Raw genomic sequence first — 21,554 nt, 5'->3', positions numbered from 1 at the left:
GATGGACATAAACTTGACCTCCATACGGCCACACAGCGGTGCTGAGCCTGGCAGACTTTTCCTGCAGATAGGAGTATGTGTGTTTAAATGACCTACCCCTTCTAAGAGTATTGTTTTAGAAGTGATTTTTTGTTTAATTTTTCCCTCAGAATCACTTAAGCCAAAGCAAGTTGGGGAAAAAAAAAAAAAGCTTGGAAAGGTTGGGGGCCTTTTTTGAATACAGCCGAGGAAGTCAGTTCTAAAATGTGGGCATTTACACACCAGCAGCTGCTGTGTTTCTCATCAGTGAACAATGAATCATAACCACTTTTATGTTGGTTAAGAGATGGAAATAAATGGCCAGGGTTGCAGCCAAAACTTAACCTCTTTTCCGTCACCTGGTCTCCTCTTTAGATAAAAGGCTTTCGTGGACCATAAAGAAGTTGTTCCTACATTTCCCTCCAGGGAAAGCATTTAGCATTTTCTTTAGCCACTACTCCAGTTGAGAGGCCTTTCTGGTGCCCTTCCCATGATGCCCTGCACATAGCTGCCTTCCTTCTACTTCCATCTGCCTCATTTCCATGTTACAGGTACCTGGCCTCCTCTATTACTGGGAATCCAAAGGAAGTCTCATCTTCCTCCAAAACATGGTTGTTTGAACACAGTGGGTAGGACAGTGTCTGTGAGGGGACTGAGGAAAAAGAAAAGAAGCAGAGTTAGGCATCCAGAAAGAGAACTAAGTGTCTAATGAATTGTGGTCTGTACCAAGCCAGCAAGGATGGGGTTCAGGCGGGATCCAAGGTATTCTTTTACTTTTGCATTTAGCTAGCATTCAGATCACCCTGTGGTACACTTCCTTGTTCATTGTCACCCGGGTACCCTTGGAATTCAAGGAAGTGCTTCACTGTGGCCTATGGAACTGTGTGTGGTCAGGACTCTTCTAATGTCTCCTGTAAATTCATGCCACACTCGTCTGCCCCTTGTCTGCAGGGCTGCTTCCCATACCCACAACCCACCACTCTCTCCCCTCTTAGGATGTAGCACTCATTACAACTCACACACACATTCACTTCCCGATCCTCTTCCCAGAAAATGCAGCCCCACAAAGGTAAGGACCTGGCTGTGTTCTCTGCGGCCCCTCTCATTCCTGGCACACAACCCAGTCACCATCGGGACGTGTTTGCTTGATTCATTTCTGAATGGGAAGCCCATCCAGCAGGCCCCGCTTCGTCCTGGAAGGTTTTTAGCAGTGACAAATGAGCCCATGTCCCCATTCTCTTGTGGCTGCTCTGGCTGCAGATGCATACTGTCGTGAGGCAGGTGGTACAGGGTCACAGGGGACAAGACAGCCCCTCGCTCTGCAGTCCTGTCACCCGCCTGCCATGGTGGGCATAAAGAAACATATGCAAGCGTGAAAACATGCAGCTGTAATAAATGAATTCACTTGTGTTCATTAATAATGCAAGAGAGGTCTTGGTTAAGTGGTACATGGGGGTGAGAAAAAGATACAGTCAGCAGCTCTGGGCAATGACAAAGTCAGTCTCTAACCATACTCCTTCATTAGAGGACAAGTGTCCCGATGCTGGTGAATTATCGTCTGGCTGTGCTGGCTCACCATAATCCATTTTCCCACCTGAGTAGTGTGTCCATGGGTGAACATGGGGGAAGGGTTCCCTTTTCCCTCTGTTGGTCCCCTGCCTAGCAGGATCATTGTTTTCCAGATACATTTGATTATAGCTTATGATAAATGAACAGGCTGAAAGCAGGCAGAAAAGAAAAAGTATTGGCATCTGTGTGTGCCTGCACACCGCTCTCAATTTCAGTTGCATTAATGACCAAAGACAGTTCATCTAAATGTCTGAAAATTATCTCTAGAAGTTTCTTAAGTCACTAGTTCTCAAAGTGTGGTCCTGGGCCAGTCATGTTGTGTGTCAGAAGCTCTGCTTCTGACCTCCTTAGCATGTCAGGGATTGGGTCCACTGACCTCTGCTCTGGGAAGCGTGGAGTATGTGCCCTTGGGAGCCTCTGTTCTCAATTATGCCAAATATCCCGAAAGAAACAGGGCTCTCCACTTACCCATACTTTCTGGCAGGTTTTCTAAAGTTTTTCTGAATGTATAAGCAACTTCTTAGATAGAAAAATGTAACCATCCATTAATTAATGCCAAGGAAAAAGTTGTTTTATTTCGCTTGAGAACTTTTTTCAAGCGAATTGTTCTGTAATATCTAGTTTGCAAATGGAAAATTGGAAGTTATTGCATTTTTACCTATAAAACTTAATTATAAGCTAGGCTTCAGTGGTTCACACCTGTAATCTTAACAACTCAGGAGGCTGAGATCTCAGGATTGCCCACTTGAAGCCAGCCCAGGCAGAAAAATCCATGAGTCTGTTATCTCCAGTTAACCACCAGAAATGGAGATGGAGGCTCAAGTATTAGAATGCTAGCCTTTAGCATACAAATTCAGGGATAGCACCTAGACTCTGAGTTCAAGCCCCAGAGCCCAGGGGAAAAGCATAATTGTGTGTGTGTGTGTGTGTGTGTGTGTGTGTGTGTGTGTGTGTGTGTGTGTGTGCATGTGTCACTATTTATTTCATCAAATCACCTGAGGATCTAAAATTACTTTATTATCTTCTTAAATCACACTTTGTCCTACTTTTACGGATACCGACATTCTTTCCCAACAGTAAATAAGAACGTAATCTTATTAAAGGAATTGCCAATAATATGAACAGCACTAGGCAGAATTCTCCTGCCAGAAGAGGATTTGTTTTTAAATACATTGTTATCCACATGTACCCTAATTTACAGAAATCTGAGGGAAATGACTTTGAGCTGGAACCTTTCTCTGATGATGAGCTATAAAATTGTGACCGTAACAAGTGGTTGACTAATTATATACCCCATTTCTGAGGGTTTTCGGGTTGTAGTTTAATTGGCTCTGTAAACTAAGCAATATCCTTGACCAGTCATTAGTGATTCTCTGGGGATACACTTTGAGAAGTTGTGTTGGGTTAATGCATGAACATTTTAGGAGATAATGCTAAATTGCTCCCCAAGTTAAGTCTCACATTGTCACACCTTCCTCCCCTCAGTGCACAAGTGTTTACCTTACCTCCCTCTCTTTTTAACACTAGGATTGAAAATGTTCTCTGATTTCATATCTTCACCCTTTCTTGTGTATTTTATGATCTGCATATCAGGAAGACAGGATATGATCATGAGGTTTCACAGGGATCAAAAACTCTGTGGGGAATTAGACTAAAGGTCATTCGTGTTACATTCCAGAAAAAAAAATTGGACTTCATTTTGTCTGTGCCCTAAGACTTTTCATGAGGCTGAATTAAATGTGATCTGGCAGTGGAAGTTTTAAGAGAACCCTGTATTCCAGCTGTGGCATGGTTGTTGCTAGCTGTTTTTAGCTTTTTACCTCCAACAACTGGCACAGAGTTATAGGAGTTAATGTTTTCCCTGCTGGATTTTGGTTTTGGCTTTGTCTTGGTGCTAAATTCTTCTTTCTATGCATCTAGTCTTTTGAAATGGAATGTCTGCTTTGTGCCATTGTATATTGGAAGTATGTAACTAGACTTTCATTTTACAGATGTTGACAACTAAAAGTTGACCATGATTCTCAGAGGAAAGTTTGAATAGTGTTAGAGTTAAGACTACAGACACTCCCTAGAGATATACATGGGGGGGAGGGGAGGGGAAGGGGCACATGGACATGGATGAAATGTTACGGTTTAAGGAGTTGTGTTTGGGTTGACAAGGGGTGAACCTGAGGTAGTTAATCTTGACTGTCAACTTGACTGGATTAAGAAGTGCCTAGGTAGCTGAGCACCAGTGGTGTGTGCCTATAATCCTAGCTACTCAAGAGACTGAGATCTGATGATCATGGTTTAAAACAAGCTTGGGCAGAAAAGTCCCCAGGAGACTCTTACCTCCAATTAATCACTCAAAAATAAGAAATGGCACTATGGCTCAAAGTGGTAGAGTGCTAGCCTTGAGCAAAAGAGCTCAGGGACAGTGCCCAAGCCCTGAGTTCAAGTCCCATGACCGGCAAAAAAAATAAAAAAAGAAGCGCCTAAGAGATTAGTAAGGAACACCTCTAAAGTGTGTCTGAGAGGATGTTTACAGAGAAGATAACTAATCAGACAGCACATGCCCTGAATGTGGGCTACATGATCCTATAGGTTAGGAACCTAGGTGAACCAAAAGGAGAAAAAGGACAGACCGACACCCACTTCTGGGCCTCCATGATGTAAACTCTTCTGCTCTGTTGTACCCTGTCCATTACACCAGACACTTCTGAAATTAAGAAATCCTTTCTCCTTTAGGATACTCTTGCCAGGCATTTTGGTCACAGAATCTGGATTCACTTTTTACATCTCCTCCAAGTCAAAGGCATGTACATACTAGCTTCGCTCTGTGATGGAGGCTGTTTCTAGCTGTTCTGTTCTGTCCCATGAACTGTTGTTTACAATCACATTTAGGACGGTAAGTATGTTCCATGGTGGTTTCACAGCGACACTAAGGAGAGCAGACCCTTTGCTGTTCTTGGCTCTCTGCTCCTCTAGGGACAGCCTCAAGCAAGTTGACAATGGGTACAATGTTGGCACATGGATAGTGTCAATTTTCTCAAAAGCAGGTTAGGCATAGTCATTGTTGTGTCCTTTATAGTTACAATATCTATATCATAGAAAAACATTAACTCATTCTATGTTTAATAAAATATCGAGAGATCCAAAGAGATACATTAAAAGCCTCCTTCTCTCCCCCAAATTCTGAAGGGAAGTAAATTAGAAATGGGAGAAGAGATTGGCTGCCTATAAAAGCTTTGGAAAAGTACAGAATGTTACTTTACTTTTTCTTTCTTTGTATAAAGCATTCTTTATGAGTAAAAGGAGTCTCTCAAGCTGTAGCATTTATTGTAAAAAAAAAAAAAAAAAAAGACATCTGTAAGACTGCAGCAAGGACTGGTGGTGTTGTACACACAGCTCCTGCATTTGCATGCTTCTCTCCAAAGAAGTCTGGAGCCAAAACAAGAACGAAATAACACAGACAAAGAGTTACTATTCACAGCCTTCAACCAATGAAAACAGAGCTAATTTGTCAGACGTCTGGGAAAATCACAGTTTTCTCTCGGCATGTTAAGCAAATTACTATAACACGGATGCATTCCTGTTTTGCCATACGTGGCAATCAATTATTCCCTTCTCCCACCAAAGTGTCAGTAGTCATAAGTGACATGCATCTTAATAAAAAGAAAAACTCTCAAGGTTACAAACCAATTTTGCTTTATCAGGCAGATGTTTTCTATTTAGGGAGTCTCAAGAACGCAAAGAGAAATGACTCCTTCATAGCAGTATTCCAGTCAGCATCGGGAGCTGGAAAACATTGAGAATCCACCCCTCCCCGTGCCCCCCGGTCACAAGGGGACTTTACTTCTGTATCATGGCACAGCTGTCTAGTCCTGCAAGGACCACCATGCCAAACTTGTAATGCATGCAATGAGCATTCTATTTACCAGTGTCATCTGCTACCCATTAAAGATACATCCATGCATTCTTGTTAACAAGTGAGCCCATTTCCCTTGCCTTGGTACTTTCCCAGCTGTAAGATTTGTTGTGCTGGCCTAGGTAGCTGAGAACACCTTCCTGTATTTATTTGTTGTTTGGGTTGTTTTTTTTTTGGGGGGGGGGGGTCTGGTCGTGGGGCCTGAACTCTGGGCCTAGGCGCTGTCCCTCAACTCTTCAGCTCAAGGCTAGCGCTCTACCCCTTGAGCCACAGCGCCACTTCCAGCTTTTTTCTTTTTGCTTATGTGGTGCTGAGGAATGGAACCCAGGGCCTCATGCATGCAAGGCAAGCACTCTACCACTGAGCCACCTTCCCAGCCCCTCACCTTCCTGTATTTAAAGTCTGAGTTGTTCCTTGTGTCTGTCTTACCTCTCCCTCCCCCAGGTAAATAAACCTGAACGTTGTGTGCAAGTTCCTGTATGGACTGAAACCTGAAAAGAAGTTCCCATGTGCCAAGAGCAAGAGGGCAAGAGGAAAGCACCCCTAAGAAAGAAAACAAAAAGTCAGGCAACTTTTCAACCCTGTTCCCTTCCAACCAAGGTTAAGAAACATCTAGAGGAGATCTGGCATATTGGGTTCTTTGTCCTTGAATTACAAGTCAAGAACCAGGGCAAGGATATCCGGTGATCATCTTGTCATCCTCTTCCAAGAATGACACCCAGTTGTGCAGTGATGTTTGCCAGGCTCATACTTCATGTCACAGGCAGAATATCGTGTCATTTCTCACACACCTGTGAAGGCCTCGGGACTCTTGTTATTTCCTATTTGCTGAGGGGCCAACTGAAGTTGAGAGAAGGGAGTGAGTTGCCTGGGGTCCCACAGCTGGGAAGTGGCAGAGGTGGGATTGTGACATGGTGACCTGGGGCACTGCAGTGGTGGGTGGGCAGATCATTGCAGCCCACGTCAAGGAGGATGCCTCCTTCCAGTGCTCGGCATCATGCGGAGTGATGGAAAGGGCAGACCCTGCTGCCTTGGGGCTTCCATGAAATGAAGTGTTACTGCAGAATAAAGCTGCTTTGGGGCCACATCCCCTCCAGCATCTGTTGTTCTTAGTCCTTGACAACAGCCATTCCAACTGGGGTGAGGTGAAATCTCAGTGTTGTTTTGATTTGCATTTCTCTTATGGCTAGAGAAGCTGAGCATTGCTTCATGTGTCTATTGGCCATCCTTCTTTCCTCTTCAGAAAAGTTTCTCTTTAAGTCTTTAGCCCACTTATTTATTGGGCAGTAGTTTCTTTGAGGATTTGTTGTATTAGATTCCAGTGCCCTTGATCTTGTATGTACATTTTTCTAATTTGGGGAGGGGAAGGAGAAAAACAAAATGCTTAAATAGGGATACAGGTTGACCCATTGTAACAATGAGGTGTAGAAGACATTTTGTTGAAAATGAGCTTTACAACTTCAGGTGCAGAGTCGGGGATGGAGGACCTGGGGAGGTGGGGAGGGAAGGGATGGTAGGGGAAAAACAAATGAGGGCGTAACAATGCTTGATAGGAAATGTACTCATTACCTTACTCTTGTAACTGTAACCCCTCTGTACAGTATCTTTAATATATATACATATACATATATATGTGTGTGTGTGTGTGTGTGTGTGTGTGTATGTATGTATATACATATATATATATATACACGTATATATGAATAAAGCTTCTGACCTTTATGGTTCTGCTACGGATGTCTCACAGACCTGAAGAGGAAGCGATACTCAGTTTTCTCCTACAAATTGGAGGTCAGGATACAGTGCGATTTCAACGCAGGTTCTCACCCACCTTATGGTTTTATTTACTGAGGCCTACTGTATTCTCCAAACCAAGCTTTGAGGCAGAGGTAAAAAGCTACCTCCCTGGTTTTGAACTAGTTAGGAAGTTCTCCTGTCCCTCTCTGTCCTTACTTCAAGACTGCGGGTTGTTCTGTGTGGCTGTATCGCTGAAGGGCCATAGACAGGCTCTCTGAACCTCAGACCCTTCCTCTGAAGGGTAGGAGTTATCCCTTCAACCAAAGGTGTTGGAAGTATTCAAGTGAACTCTTAACATGCACATATACTCTACCAGGATTCTCTACGGCATGGGCGTACTCTGAAGTCTGGCATAATGACATCAGTCAAGACTCTGGAGGAGCAAAGATGAAAGCTAGCAATTCTGAAGGAGGCAGAGACAGATAGGCTTCCAGAATCAGGTCTAAATTATGATTTGCAGATCTCCAAAGCAACATAAAGATATCAGTAGGGGACCCAGAAAGACCAACTTCCCTGGCCATCTTTGATATCATTGGTACCCTTAAAGGAAGCTTGGAGAATGGAGCTTTCTGGAGACATACAGGAGGCTAAATCCTCTTCAACATGGGCAGAGACAGAACTATGTAGTACAGTGATGGACATATTTGTTCATCAGCGCCATATCATAGTGATCACAAAACTAACATGGTCATGGACCCCAAAATGTGTTCTAGCTAGAGATGGAGCGAGACATCTGTCTGGGGATCACATCGATAAAAATGTCCCAGAGCCAGCATAGAGGGTGGCCAGTACCAAGCATTGGAGGTACCAGCAATGCTTCTGAGCCATCAGTACAAGGAGTCTGTCAGACCAGGCTCCTGGGCAGAGAGGTCTTTGATTTCCAGGTAAAGCCACTGACAAGTAATGCTTTATCCTGTGTATGTCTCATATGCCATCTCTTATCTAGAGAAGGCTTGGTTTCTAAAGGTGAGCCCAATTTTGGCACACAGGGCTCTGACTAGCCCACAGGAAAGTGTAACACACCAGGTAGATGGTCATACATGATTCCATACATGACTCCAGGATGTATATCTAAAGGAAAAATAGTAACCATGTCCCCCAAATAAGAGATCTCATAGAGAGCATGCATTCAGAGTTACCAGTTCATACCAATAAAAGACAGCCTGTGTTGTTACTCAGATAGCGTTGGTTTGTAAAGTCTCAGACAGCAGCTGGCAGAAGGAAGTATCTGGGCAGGAACTTCCCCTAGACATATGTAGCACATCACACCGCTGCAGGACGTGCCTTCTAGTGAGTGTGTCTCAAGGCATGATGACACAAACTCAAAGCAAAGCTCAGACAGCCTCATACTGTTGGTTTCAAACTCAACTAAGCAAATAGTTACATTTTTTTAAAAAAGAAATCCTAGACCCAAACGACAGCTGGTTCGGATGCACTGCCACCTGAAACAACTGGAGAGGACCCCCCGAAGCTCTCCCTGGCTTCTTGCCTCTGTTCTGGGCAATTGGAAACCATATTTTTGCTGCCAGGAACCTCACTGCTTTTGCTCAGATGCATGCCGCACGTTGCAAAAAGCTGTAAGCATGTTTCCATGCAGTTAGGCCCTCTTGCTTATAATGCTGCAACATTAACGCTACAAATGTCACTCCCATCATTTCCGGCTATCCTCTGATAACGCTACTCTTTAACAGCATTGGTTATAGTCCTTCTCTAGCCTCAGATTTGACATAATCAAGCTCATGTACACATGCTTCCCCTCCTCCCCATCTCCCTCCCCTCTCTCTCTGGAAACCCCTGTGTTTCCACATATTCTAATTGCATTATCAAGTGTTTTGTTTGGTTCATTAACTCCTTCCCAGATGATTTCCTCCTGGTAGGTTTCTAGCAAATTCTACCCATGTCTAATCAATCATCTTAGAAAATGCTGCAGGTCTGTCTCTGGCGTAGGGTTTGAGGTGACACGCTAATTCTCACGTGCCCCTGTGAATAGGTTGTCTGCTACTTCAGTTCCCCAAAGCAACCCTTTGGCTTCATTGGTAGAACTTCTTGGCCATCACAAAGGAAAGATTTCAGAATTGTTTTACCTTCCCCTGGGCCAAACCCCAGCACTATCCCGGGTTGCACCTCCCTGGAAGCTACCCAGGGTTGAGCTATTATCAAAATGCAGGCAAGATGTTCTCTATCTCTGGACCCAAGAGTCTGGGAGGTGATTCACAGGACCCCATACCCCAATATTGCCATCATGGAACCAAAACCGAGGGAAGAATCAAGACAAGAGGTTTTAACCACATGTCCACAAGGTAGAAAAGGTTTGTGGTTGAGGCCAACCTTCTAAGATTGTAGGATTGCTGGAGCAAGAGATGGTGGAATTGTTGTTGCAAAAACCAGCCAATATGAAATCACCAAAGAAGGCTGAAGTACCAAACTGGTACTTAATATGGCTAGCAAGCAAGCTTCCTGTTTCATTGGAAATCATCACCCAGAGAACTCCAATGTTCAGATGAGGAAACTGAGGGCCAGGAAGAATCTGCACTTCCTTTTAGATGGGTGTATACTATTGGTTTGCCATGCCATTTTTGTCTCCAACATTTATCACCTGACTCCTATACACAGACTCTTGTCACTTTTTTTAGCCCATTTCATACTTTCCTCAAATATCTTCAGTGTTTTTATTTCTGCCAAGTTCAACAAACATTACAGAGGACTCCTACATGCCAAGATGTTCTTTGCTAGTAAAATATAACATTATCATTATGTTGCCATTTTTATTGTCCAGAAATCAATCACCAAAGATGGCAATGATCAATTATTATAATGTGGTTTTACTTCATAAGCTTTCAGTGCCTGTGAAAGCCAAGAGGACAAGTCATGTTAGTCCTGATTTTGCAGGTGATATAAATATATGCAGTCAAAAAAAATAACTTTTAAAAAGCCAAGTCTTGGGGCTGGGAAGGTGGCTCAGTGGTAGAGTGCTTGCCTTGCATGCATGAGGCCCTGGGTTCGATTCCTCAGCACCACATAAGCCAAAAGAAAAAAGCCGGAAGTGGTGCTGTGGCTCAAGTGGTAGACTGCTAGCCTTGAGCTGAAGAGCTGAGGGACAGCGCCCAGGCCGAGTTCAGGCCCCACGACCGGACTCCCCCCCCCCCCCCCCAAAAAGCCAAGTCTTATCTATATCAAGGGTCCGTGTGACCAGCCCTCCATCCTGGCTTTTAACTGGAAATAAGAGCACACAGCATATTGTATTCTACGCATCCTAACCTTCCTGGGACCAGTTTTTTTTTGTTTTTTTTTTTCCCTGCCACAGGCTCTTTGACATAACTGCAACAACCTTGGATACAATATTCTTTTTTTTTTTCCTCCCTCACAAATCTTGCTTTTTTCCCTGTTTGTGTTCCATATCTCTTCCTCCTGGGCTTTCCCTCTGACCAATCAATGCCTGCTCCTGCACTGCTGAATCCTGCACCCCTGTACCATGTCAAGTTCTCACTCCTTCCCTCTTGCTAGGTTATTAATCTGTCTTCCTCAGCAGACCTACTCCCAGGAGGGGTGCAACAGATCGCAATTCTGACTCTTCTCACCACGAGATATGTAGTCATTCCAACAGTTATTACAATGATAATTAAATGAATGAGCAACCACGTAAAGTGTGTGAACATAGTACATGGTACATAGAGAAAACCCTCAGTAATATCATACATCATTATTCACTCAGAGAAGCAAAGATTAGATTCCTGTCATCAGGGTGTTTCAGTCTTTAAAAGAACATTTCAAATTTCTGGCTATACTTTTTTTTTCATTTATCCAGTGTATGGAATTTTATGTTTTTTAGTTTTTTTTTAATTAATTTTTAAATTTCTTCACTAAGAAATTTAAGGTATGTGAGGTCTACGTAATTAACTTAGAACACTGACTGTGGAAAAATGAAAGCAATTAGTATTTCAGGAAAGGTAGCTTGTTCTTCCAAGATTCAAGTGTTGGTTTCTGTGCATTGCATGCATGTGTGTGTATGTCCGTGTGTGTGTGTGTGCGCACATGCATGTACTGCTAAAAGCATGGTTTAATGTAAACAGAAGTTGGACCTCATGGTCTGTAAACCCCAGGTGAACCAGTGACTGTATAGTAGCCAAAATTAGCTCCAAGCTAAGAGATATACGCCATAATTTTGGATAGTAAATGAAACAAGAATGAGAAGCATCTCATACTGCCATTTGTTCAAGTTACACTAACATGTTGAGACACAAACGACAGGGAATTCTATTTGCAGTGATTATTTTCCTGGCATTTCTTTGGTTTGCCCCTTGACCTTTGAGTTGTTTAAAGGTAGTTAGGCAATTTCATTATCTTGTTAACAGGAGTAAATGAAGTATGGGACATTATATGCAATCTGCATTTTTTTATTTGCTTTCTGGGTCTTGCTTCTCTTTAGTATTCAGTGGTTTCTAGAAATGTGTGATGTTGCTTGTTTTTAAGTTTAGCCAAGTACTGGCATAATTGTGTGTAGTGTGTGTGTGTGTATGTGTGTGTATGCGTGCGTGCACTGATTCTGAGGCTTGAACTCAAGGTCTTGCCTTTTTTGCTCAAGGCTAGCATTCTACCATTGAGCCACACTGCTACTTCAGGCTTTTTGGTGGTTAATTTTAGGTAATAGTCTCACAGACTTACCTGCCCAGGCTGGCTTCAAATGGAGATCCTCACATCTTAGCCTCCTGAGTAGCTAGGGTTACAGGTGTGAGCCACCAGCACCTAGTGTGACTGGCATCATTTGCCTTCAATGTATTAACCTAATCATCAGAAGAGCTCACAAAGGGCCCAGAGACAAACGGTTGAAATTTCAAATTGGACAAGACAATTTAGTAAGAAAGGAATTGAAATAGAGCATAAAGTTCTCTCAGTTCCTCTGAAATTGAGAAGGAAGGGGCATGCCAGACAATATCCAAAGCTAATGTTTCTCTGTGTTTCAAATACAATGCCATCGCCAGTGCACGTTCCTGGGAATGGCCATAGACCTAGTCCCCCAGCCCAGGCATCTGCTCCCAGACCCAGACAAGCAACATCATCCTTAGTGAGGCCTTGTATTCCTTTTCCTTGAGGTCAGTTGCTTGTCCAGGGCCCATTTCTCCTCTCCCTATTGCTAATGACAACCCCACCTCACCACAGCCTCACCCCTACAGCTCAACATGATCACCTGCCAACACATAAACCTCCTGTTGCTTTGGAACTGAGTCAGTTGTCAGCACAGCCAGTGTAGGAAGTCACGCAGCTCTGGTTCACATCTTCATTCATAACCTGTGTGATGTAAACACCCTTTGTTCAAAGCTCACTTTCCTTCATAGCTGCCAAAATGCCCACCTTTTGCATATGCCATCTTCATATTCCATCAAGGCTAGAGCAGACCATGAATTTGATGTAACTTAAGACATCCAGAAATTCCCTGAATAAGAACAAAATTTTTTTGGTCTAACTTAAATCAGAGCTTGAAACCTTTCACTTTTTGTCTAGGTGGTTTATTATCATTTCTTGCTTCCAGTGGAATCTTACATTTTAATTACTTTGGAAAACACAGGTGTGATATTTTACAAAATGAAATCACAGCCCCTGGATTTAATGAAATGATCCCTATAAAAGTTGAATTTAAGCCGGGGGCACAATTTATAGTGGGCTGAATTTAAAATTGCATTAGTATTTTATACTGGGGTCGTTTGTGCATTTAATAGAAATAGAGGGGATTGTGATAGGCCGATCCTGAAAAATCTCCCATGTCGCCCCATAAATACTTATTTTCTAAGTTGAAGGGAGGGCTGCCTGTCTCTTGCAAATGTTACAGTTTTTAAATATCCTGAAATGCTTTCAATTAAGTGGTAGGAAACTTTTGAGAGCTGCCTGGGCTCCGAAAGGGCATACAACATGTCCGTCGTAACCAGCGGTACTTCTAGAGAGACCAGGACAATCCAGCCTCTTTGTGGCTCCTACAGCCAATTCTAAAATCTGTCTGCCTCCTCCGTCAAATCAAATGGCACGCCTATTGTCTTGGTAAAATGCTCACCCTCTCCTCCATTTTTCTAGCCATTTTTGGAATGGCTCCCCCCGTATCCTGTGGCTTCCTAAGATGTCCCCTAAGATGCCACTCCAAGCAGCCAAAAAGAAAACCAGTCTCACCAAATAACTATCCTGATGCTACATAAGCAAAGGTCTAAGCGCTAGATGGATTGTACCCAGTGGAAGTTCCACCAGCTTGGTATTTGTTCTCAAGAGTGACAGGAGAAAAGACAGCCACAGTGCCTCCTTCCAAAGAGCAATGCAATGTTCCCGAGGCGAGGTGGAGCCACGAAGCATCCTTCCAAGCCCTCGGCATAATTGCCTGTCTTGTCATGAGAGACCTTACGCTAAGGAACTTCTCTAAGGTTCCTTAGTGTCGCGTCCTATTGGCGAGGTGTTGTTTGAGTGGAGTCTCACTGATTGGATTTTTCACCATAATTGCACCTCAGTCCCAGGAGACCAGCCACAGCCGTAGGTGAATAACTTAGGCATTTAATTTATAATAAAGATAAACTTTGCAATCAGCACTTCTTCTTCCAAAACATTCCATTTACTTGGTTTTAGAGCTGCATAAACTGTTTTAAAGGCAATCTGCTCAATTGGGCGAGTTAATGATATTTAATTTGACCGGGGCCAAACGTCATTGGATGTGCATCCCGCCTATAATCGCAGTCATCATCGGCGTCGTTTGGGGTAATGTAGATGTAATGCTAATCCCATGCATAAAGGTTGTCATTCTCGCTTGGCTGGCAGCATACACCACAGTCATCACCTCGCTAAGTCTCTCAGCGATGTGATTCTGAGATGACAGTGTAATAAGTGTTATGTGCGCAAGGTAATTCAAAACAAATTTGGCTGCAAGAATGGATCATCTAGGACAGTAAACTCCCGCCTTGTCAGATCGTCTTTTAAGAGGATGTAATGATCCCTAAAATGCCTTGTCAAGAAGCTTGTGTGGCACGGGTCAAGACCTGTATAAACTGACCTGTTATAAGCCCCACTCTCCACCCCTGAAAATCCCATGTTAGAGACTGAAAAATATTCATGCATACATTGGGAGTCTGGGAACGCAACACGGGCAGGAAAGTGAAGTCTTTGGGTAAATCAGTTTCTCAAGCCCACCTTACCAGCCTGGAGTTTGCTGCTTTGATTCCTAGATTGTTTGTCTCCTAAGGAAATGTAACTACTCTGGTATAGGGTCTCTCTTAAGTGCTGATATCTTAGTTATGATTGGCATGATAGGAACTAGCATTAGATTATCTTATTGAAACTGTGCAATAACCCCACGATACAACATACTATAACTATACTGTTTTTGCAGATGAGGAAATAGACTTCAAGAGGATAAATTCCCAAAGCTAGGGTTCCACCCCTGACCAACTGTCCAAGTTAATGTCTTCTGCCACTCTTTACTGAGCTTTAAGCATAAAGAGATCAGTTGGATGCTGGTAGCTCACACCTATAATCCTAGATAGTCAGGAGGCTGAGAACTGAGGATCTTGATTCATAGCTAGCCCAGGCAAGAAAACAGCTATGGCTCAAGTGTTAGAACACCAGTATTGAGTAAAAAGGCCAAGAGACAGCACCCAAGATCTGAATTCAAACCCCAGTATCGGCACAAAAAAATAAATAAATAAAAAGACATCATAGCAGGCACTGGTGGCCCACACTTGCGATCCTAGCTTCCTTGAGTGGGTGGCTGAGATGGGGAGGATTGTAGATTGTAATTTCAGGTGAGCACTGGCTGAATGGTTTGTGAACCCTTTCTTAACTCATAGCTGGGCATTATGTTTCATGACTCCAATCCCAAGCTACATGGGAGGGTGCGTTAAATAGTTGGACCTCCGGGTTGTTTAAATGATTTCATTTTCTAGAAATAAAGTTCTAGTGTGTTTTATCTGGCATTTTCTGTTCTAAAGCTAGAGCTATGTTGAGTTATTCACAAGGGTTCCAATGACCTCCGCCATTCTCAACCACCAGGAAGCACCTAGCTATGTCTTAACATGGGCTACTTAGAGGCTAGAGAGAAGGGAGGTAAGCATACCTTTGGTCCTTCTCACTTGCGCCAAAACAATAAAAAGAGAACTACAGAGAAATGTCTTCACCTGAGTCATATAATGACAGTCGTTCAGTAGGTAGAGCCACTGGAGCTACAACAGAAGCCAAGCACTATTGACTACAGGAACTAAAACAGTAATTAAGCTATTGTTTTCCCAGCCATTGTTCTTTGGAGTTTCTTCTCTATATTTCACATCTCTGCCTACAATCTATGCTGGTTTCAGTGGACTTTTTTAAGGAAAAACAAGCCAATTTTTAAAAAGAGACTTTGTACTATAGTCATAAAAGGAAGACAAGTATCACCTAACACAAACTGGGGGAAAAAATACACACTATGGAAATAGGACAATGTAATTAATTTCTAGTTAAGCTATCACTGCCTGCTAAAAAAGAGCCTCAGGCAACTCTTTTCTTTTTATGGGTAAAATGAGCAAATGGTGAAATTGCATTAAAGACTTCCTGGTAAGATGCCAAGATATTCCCACTGTGAGACTTACCATTTAATACCAGATCTGTAGGTCTCCAATCTGGCCTCCTTCCCACCATACCTTCTTCAGAAAGCCAGAGCACAGAGAATTCCAGATTTCTAGCTACCTGTGTTGTTTCTTTCTTCTAGCTACTCTTACCCAGAAACTCTTCCTCCACACCAGTCTTTCTACCGTGGGCTTTATTCTAACCATGTCCCACCATTTCTATGTCTCCACAGGTAAACGGCAAAGATTTATCCAGAGCAACTCATGACCAGGCTGTGGAAGCTTTCAAGACAGCCAAAGAGCCCATTGTGGTCCAGGTACTGAGGAGGACACCTCGGACCAAAATGTTCACGCCACCTGCAGAGTCGCAGCTGGTGGATACAGGCACCCAAACTGACATCACCTTTGAACACATCATGGCACTGACCAAGATGTCTTCACCCAGCCCACCTGTGCTGGACCCCTACTTGCTGCCAGAGGAGTAAGTAACCCAGTCGTGATTCAGGAACCTGGTAAAATAAATTAAATGTTAAAAATTAGGGCAAAGTTGACTTTGTCTGTTCTGTGCAGAGAAGAAAATGAATACATCTTACACTTTTCCTCCCCAAGTCGCCTGTGTTTAACTTTATTGTTTATAGATGCAATAAATTGAGCCCTGCTCAAAACTACTCTGACATATTAATGACTTTATTATAACCCTGCAGCAGAGTTATTCAAATTATATTCTCAGAACAAAATTACTTACAAATGTTGTAAAAGTTGTTTTGAAATAAAATTTAATCACTGCAAATGGTAATTTGCAGATTTTTGTAGCTCTCACTGGAGGGAATGATGCCTGGGCTCAGAAATAAACAACCAAGTAAGCCGTGAGTGGCAAGAGCCCCAGTGGCTATGCCCTCCGCTTCCGTGGGTCTCATTTCCAACCTGCAGCCAGGCCCTGAGCCCGCGCACGTCCCTGTCAGAATTGCCTGGGCCAATTAAATAGCAGCTGTGTGATTCAAACACATTTCTGCATGACTCTGCCTTCCTGCTTTATGTAAGAAACACAGAACAGTTCAGAGCCTTGTAGTCGGACAAACCTGATGCTCAAACTAATTCCTGGCTGTGGAAGTTGGGGAATTGGGGGTTCGTTTTCCTATGTTGTACGCAAATGGAGATAAAAATCATATTGATCTCATAGGACGGCTGAAGTATTAAATGAAGAAATGTGTGGGAAGTCCTTAGCGTAGCATATGGTAGTGGTGATCATTAATTTTGTGATGGACATAAAATATTCAAGAAAAAGTGAAGAGTAAGAAACTTTCTGAGCTAGATGGTTGGCTTAAAGATGTCATATTAAATGTAGCTCTCTCCTGTGACTGGGCATCCAAGGCACACATTCCCTGGCTGGCACAAGACATTCATTTCATCCCAGCTCTTCGGGATAATTGACTAGATGCATTGCTTCAAAGGGCGCTTTCCCTTTTGCAGGGAATCCTTGAGCAGTGACTCTTAAGTTTCTATTAGTAACCCAGTAGCCACAGTGAGCCCACATTTCCTTTGGTTCTGTCAGATTCCAGCCAAAGGTTTGCCTTTCATCGCATGGGTTCAGTGGTGAGCTGTCAGCAGCTCTCAGCACTAATTCCCCAAGCTTGACCGAAGCAAGCTTTGTTGTCACTGACACTGTACCAGGGGAGGGGACAGGGACCGCCATCCTACGCATGCAGTGTGCAAATGGGCTAAAGGCTGTCGCCTCCCTTATCTCTCACGGCTGTTCCTCCCGCACGAACGGGGCACTGCACTCTCAGCACCTGCTGCTCGCTAAGGTGGCGGTGGCTGGTGGAGAAGAAGGGCTGTCAGACCTCAAGTCCCAGTTCTGAGCGATGACACTGTAGTGGTAAGCAGTCCTGGGAAACAGCTGGCCCATTCCCTAAGTATGGCTGTTCAAACCAGTTATGGGAAAAGCCAGACTGCCACAATCTCACATTATTGATGAGGCTTCTCAGGCTACCCTCAGAGGTTGAACTCTCACAGTGACAGACCTTTGGGATGCCAAACCCCTAATTTCCTCTTACGTCTCGTTAACCTGACATGACATCCCCCAGGGATGACTTGGGAAATGTCAGAAGAGACCAGAGGTCAGGCCTTGCCCGGTCTGGCTGTGAGGTCAGGCAGCACCCAGAGCGAGCGTCTGGCCGGAGTGGGGAGCATTGAGTGGATGTTTGCAGGCCCAGCCCTCTGAACAGTATCCTCAGGTCTAAAAGCCCCTTAAGTGCAGGCAGTATATTTGCCCAATGGGTCTGGAAAATTGAAAGCCAGCCCTTGCTTAAATGACCACTCAAATCTGCTCTGTTGTCTTAAGTGCCTGGGAGGGATGACCAGAGCCCCTTAATGGCTGCCTGACCTTTGAGAACTGGGGCAGGCTGGGTCCCCAGCCAACAGCAATCCAAGGCAGCAATGTACCACTCGCCTCTGTTCTGTGGACTCGAAGCTCCTTCAGAGCTGCCAGCTGGCAGATTTTCATTCCCTTTGCCGTTGCAAGGCTCTCTTCCACTACGGATACTTCCAGAAGATGGTTCCTGGCCTCCTAGCAGCATGAGTATATATGTGCACACATACACACACACACGCACACACACATACCCATATGCATTTATGTCTGCCTGGCTGTGCCTACCTTACAGGCACTATGTAATGCTAGTAACACATTTCTTACAGTCCAGACAACTCAGCTGATAGTATAGCAGTTTCCATCACCGCCCTTGAGACTGATGGCCCAGGTCAGCATGAATCTCTGAGCATTGCCTGAAGTCGAGCCTCCTTCTCCTAAGAGATAAAAATCAAATGAAGAAGCAGGCAGCAGGAAGTATAGGCCTGTCTCCTGTCTCCTGCCCAGAGAGGAGTTAGAAATGAGTCACCTTGAATGGCATGATAGTGGGCTAGCAGATGGATTCCGGAAAGAGCTAAGTCATCCATCCTCGCCTTGTGCCTTGCATCTTAACTCTCCCTGATCAAATGAAGCCTAAGGGGTAGAAACATTAGGATAGAGGCCCCGACCCCCATGGACAGCCACATCCCAGGGGAATGGACATGGAGCTAACTATCAGCTTGCTGGGAAGGACAAGATATGGAAGGGGAAATCATGAATGCCAGACAGGAAAAGGCGATGACCAGGGCTCGTTTCACTACTTATAAGTGATGCTACGACACACATAGAAAATGGACTATTAATTCAAAGATTCAGAAACCCCTATGTAAAGTGAAAAGGCGTTACTGTGGAAGGCTCCACCTGACGAGATGTGATGAGGGTGATTTTTAAAAAGTACCTTATCCTGGAAGCAGCTCCTTAAGGAGTATTTATCATTCCTCAGGCACTCCTCAGCCCATGAATACTATGATCCAAATGATTACATGGGAGACATGCATCAGGAGATGGACAGAGAGGAGCTGGAGCTGGAGGTAAGTAGCACACCTTTGTCTCCTTTTGAGAAGTCTATTGGACACATAGAATGTCATGTTCTCTACAAGCACAGTCAAGTTTATGATGCAGGTGGAATGATGAAAAGCAGATCCCACTTCAGTTGTGCACTTGAAAGGGTACAGCTGGATTTCTCTTCCCTCCTGCAGTTCAAAACAAAGCAAAACAACCAGGCTGTTTAAAGATAGGGCCAGTTCTCAGCACTGGACCCCGGGACATCTGCACATCCTGTATCTATTGCAAGCCTCCCCTTTCTGGGCATTTATGTTCATAACCGCATCTTCCTCAAAGACTAATACTCAATAAGTGAACGATGTGAGTGATTATCATATACTCCCAACAGAAAGGGCCTGTTCCCAGAGTGAGTCTCTCCCTGCAAATGTGTTCTGACTATAAGTTTCAGGATATTTACTGTTCATTGAACCTCTATGGTATCTGCCAAATATGAGCCTTTCTGCCTTGTGATTTTTTGGGGGGGACAACCATGTCTCACCAGTCTGTTGTTGCTTTTTGTTTCTCTTTAGTCAAATCAAATCAACTCAGGTAGCAAGTAGATTGTCAGCACCCACTGCCCTAAATAGACAGTTCATAGAATTAAATGCACTGGATACCAGTAGTACCACTTCTTGCTCTCTATGTGCTTTTCTGGAAAAATTAGCTAATATGAGTAATATTAGCTAATATGACTAAGCTAATATGATTCTTTCTACCTGAAGGGAGGAATTCTCAAGCAGGCACTTCTGAACATCTCTGAGTTGGGCAGGAAACAGTACCCCAGGACCTTGTTGTTTAGAGTATGGTGCCAAGACAGGCAGGCTGGCCGTACCTGGGAGATGTGAGAACCACGGAATGTTGATTCCAAGACCTCCACAGCCAGAGTGTGTCATTTAACAAGGTCCTGGGGCCCTGATACACCTTACAGTCACCGAAGCCCTGATTGAGACACCAGCATCTCAGATGAAGACACCCAAGCCTGGTGTCTTTTTGTGCTCCTTCCTGAGTCACAGTATCCCATCCATCATTCACCTAGCATAGACACCAGTGCCCACCACGCTGTCCCTGCCGAGTCACCAGAGACTAGAATTGGCTGAGCCCCTTGGAGAAAAATGACACTGACCATTAGACTTTGCATAAATAAAAGCAGAGATAAAGAAACCAAGTGTCTAGAGAACTCCTGGTGTGTTATACACGAGACTTTTGACACTGTGAACTTTAGAGCCATGCTTTAGGTCTACCCATTAGCTTTTACAGAGCATCTGCTACAAAGTTTGTCAAGGAAAGACAGCATCAGACAATGACCACCCTGCTTGCTTTAAGGAGCTCTCCCACCCATTGGCACTACTGGACATTAGTTGTTAATTCCTTAGAAAACCAGAATATGGCCATCTGTAGCCCCTTTGAGGGGTGTCCTGGTTCCACACTGGATGGGAAGGCTCCTTTCCTTGGCTGTCAGGGAGACTGGCACGCACTAGCCAGCTCACAGCCATTCTTGAACTGTCACCATTTGTCTGTCTCCGGCCTGCCTTGTTCCAGCTGCTGGATATGATTACAGAAGGGTCAGGTTTATTTTCAAGTAAAGCACCATTCTCCAAACGCTGCTCTTCACCCCCACTGAATAAATACAAAGTCAGCACCTCTGAAGGAACAACCCATTCCACCAGCGTTCTATGCGAGGAAAATATATATGAGCACACTGGGATGTTACTAAAGCCAATGCACAGAGAAAAACAGATGTTCTCTCTCTTACAGTACACAAAATGATCATATTTAGGTAAGTGTCAAATCCCTGTTATTGTGAAATTGCTTAGAGTTCAAGGGATTATTCCCAAGTATACCCCAAGGGTTAAGCAGCCAAATAATTACCCATAAATTTTCAGGTACTGAACACCTGCTCTAGGTCTTCTTATAGGCAATTATGAAAGGCAATGGATGTCGGAAGAAGGCTTTTCCACTCTTCTGTTCTTTTAATTTCCCTGGCGACTCAACAGTAGCATCTTAGCTGGAGCTCCAAAGCTGCAACCCACCCATAGTGCCTTGATGATGTCGTCCTGAGAATGGAATGAAGGACGCTACCATTTTAACAGGGGCTAAAGTGACCTCCCCGCCTGAATTCCTAGACTCAATGGAAATTGGGATTGTCCTGGAAGTGATGCAGGGGGCTCCGGCCAATTTAGAAATCTCTCACTGTGGCTTATGAGACACAGAGCTAAAGAACCGTATTAGGGAGCCTGGCCAGGTC

At 44.0% G+C, this 21,554-nt stretch overlaps 1 protein-coding gene across 3 annotated transcripts in view; it reads left to right on the top strand.

Moving 5' to 3' along the window:
* Pdzrn3 (PDZ domain containing ring finger 3) overlaps positions 1-21,554 on the top strand; it is a 219,038-nt gene that overhangs the window by 186,037 nt on the left and 11,447 nt on the right. For all 3 annotated transcript variants that reach the window (XM_042680210.1, XM_042680213.1, XM_042680211.1), the window contains 2 exons: positions 16,092-16,339; positions 19,209-19,296. In XM_042680210.1, coding sequence (XP_042536144.1) covers positions 16,092-16,339; positions 19,209-19,296 — 336 coding nt within the window. The remainder of the gene's footprint in view (positions 1-16,091; positions 16,340-19,208; positions 19,297-21,554) is intronic.

This window comes from Dipodomys spectabilis, unplaced genomic scaffold (genome assembly GCF_019054845.1).
Source record: "Dipodomys spectabilis isolate Male_0828 unplaced genomic scaffold, ASM1905484v1 ptg000054l, whole genome shotgun sequence".
Classification (NCBI taxonomy): domain Eukaryota; kingdom Metazoa; phylum Chordata; class Mammalia; order Rodentia; family Heteromyidae; genus Dipodomys; species Dipodomys spectabilis.
This window is presented reverse-complemented; position numbering and strand designations above follow the sequence as displayed.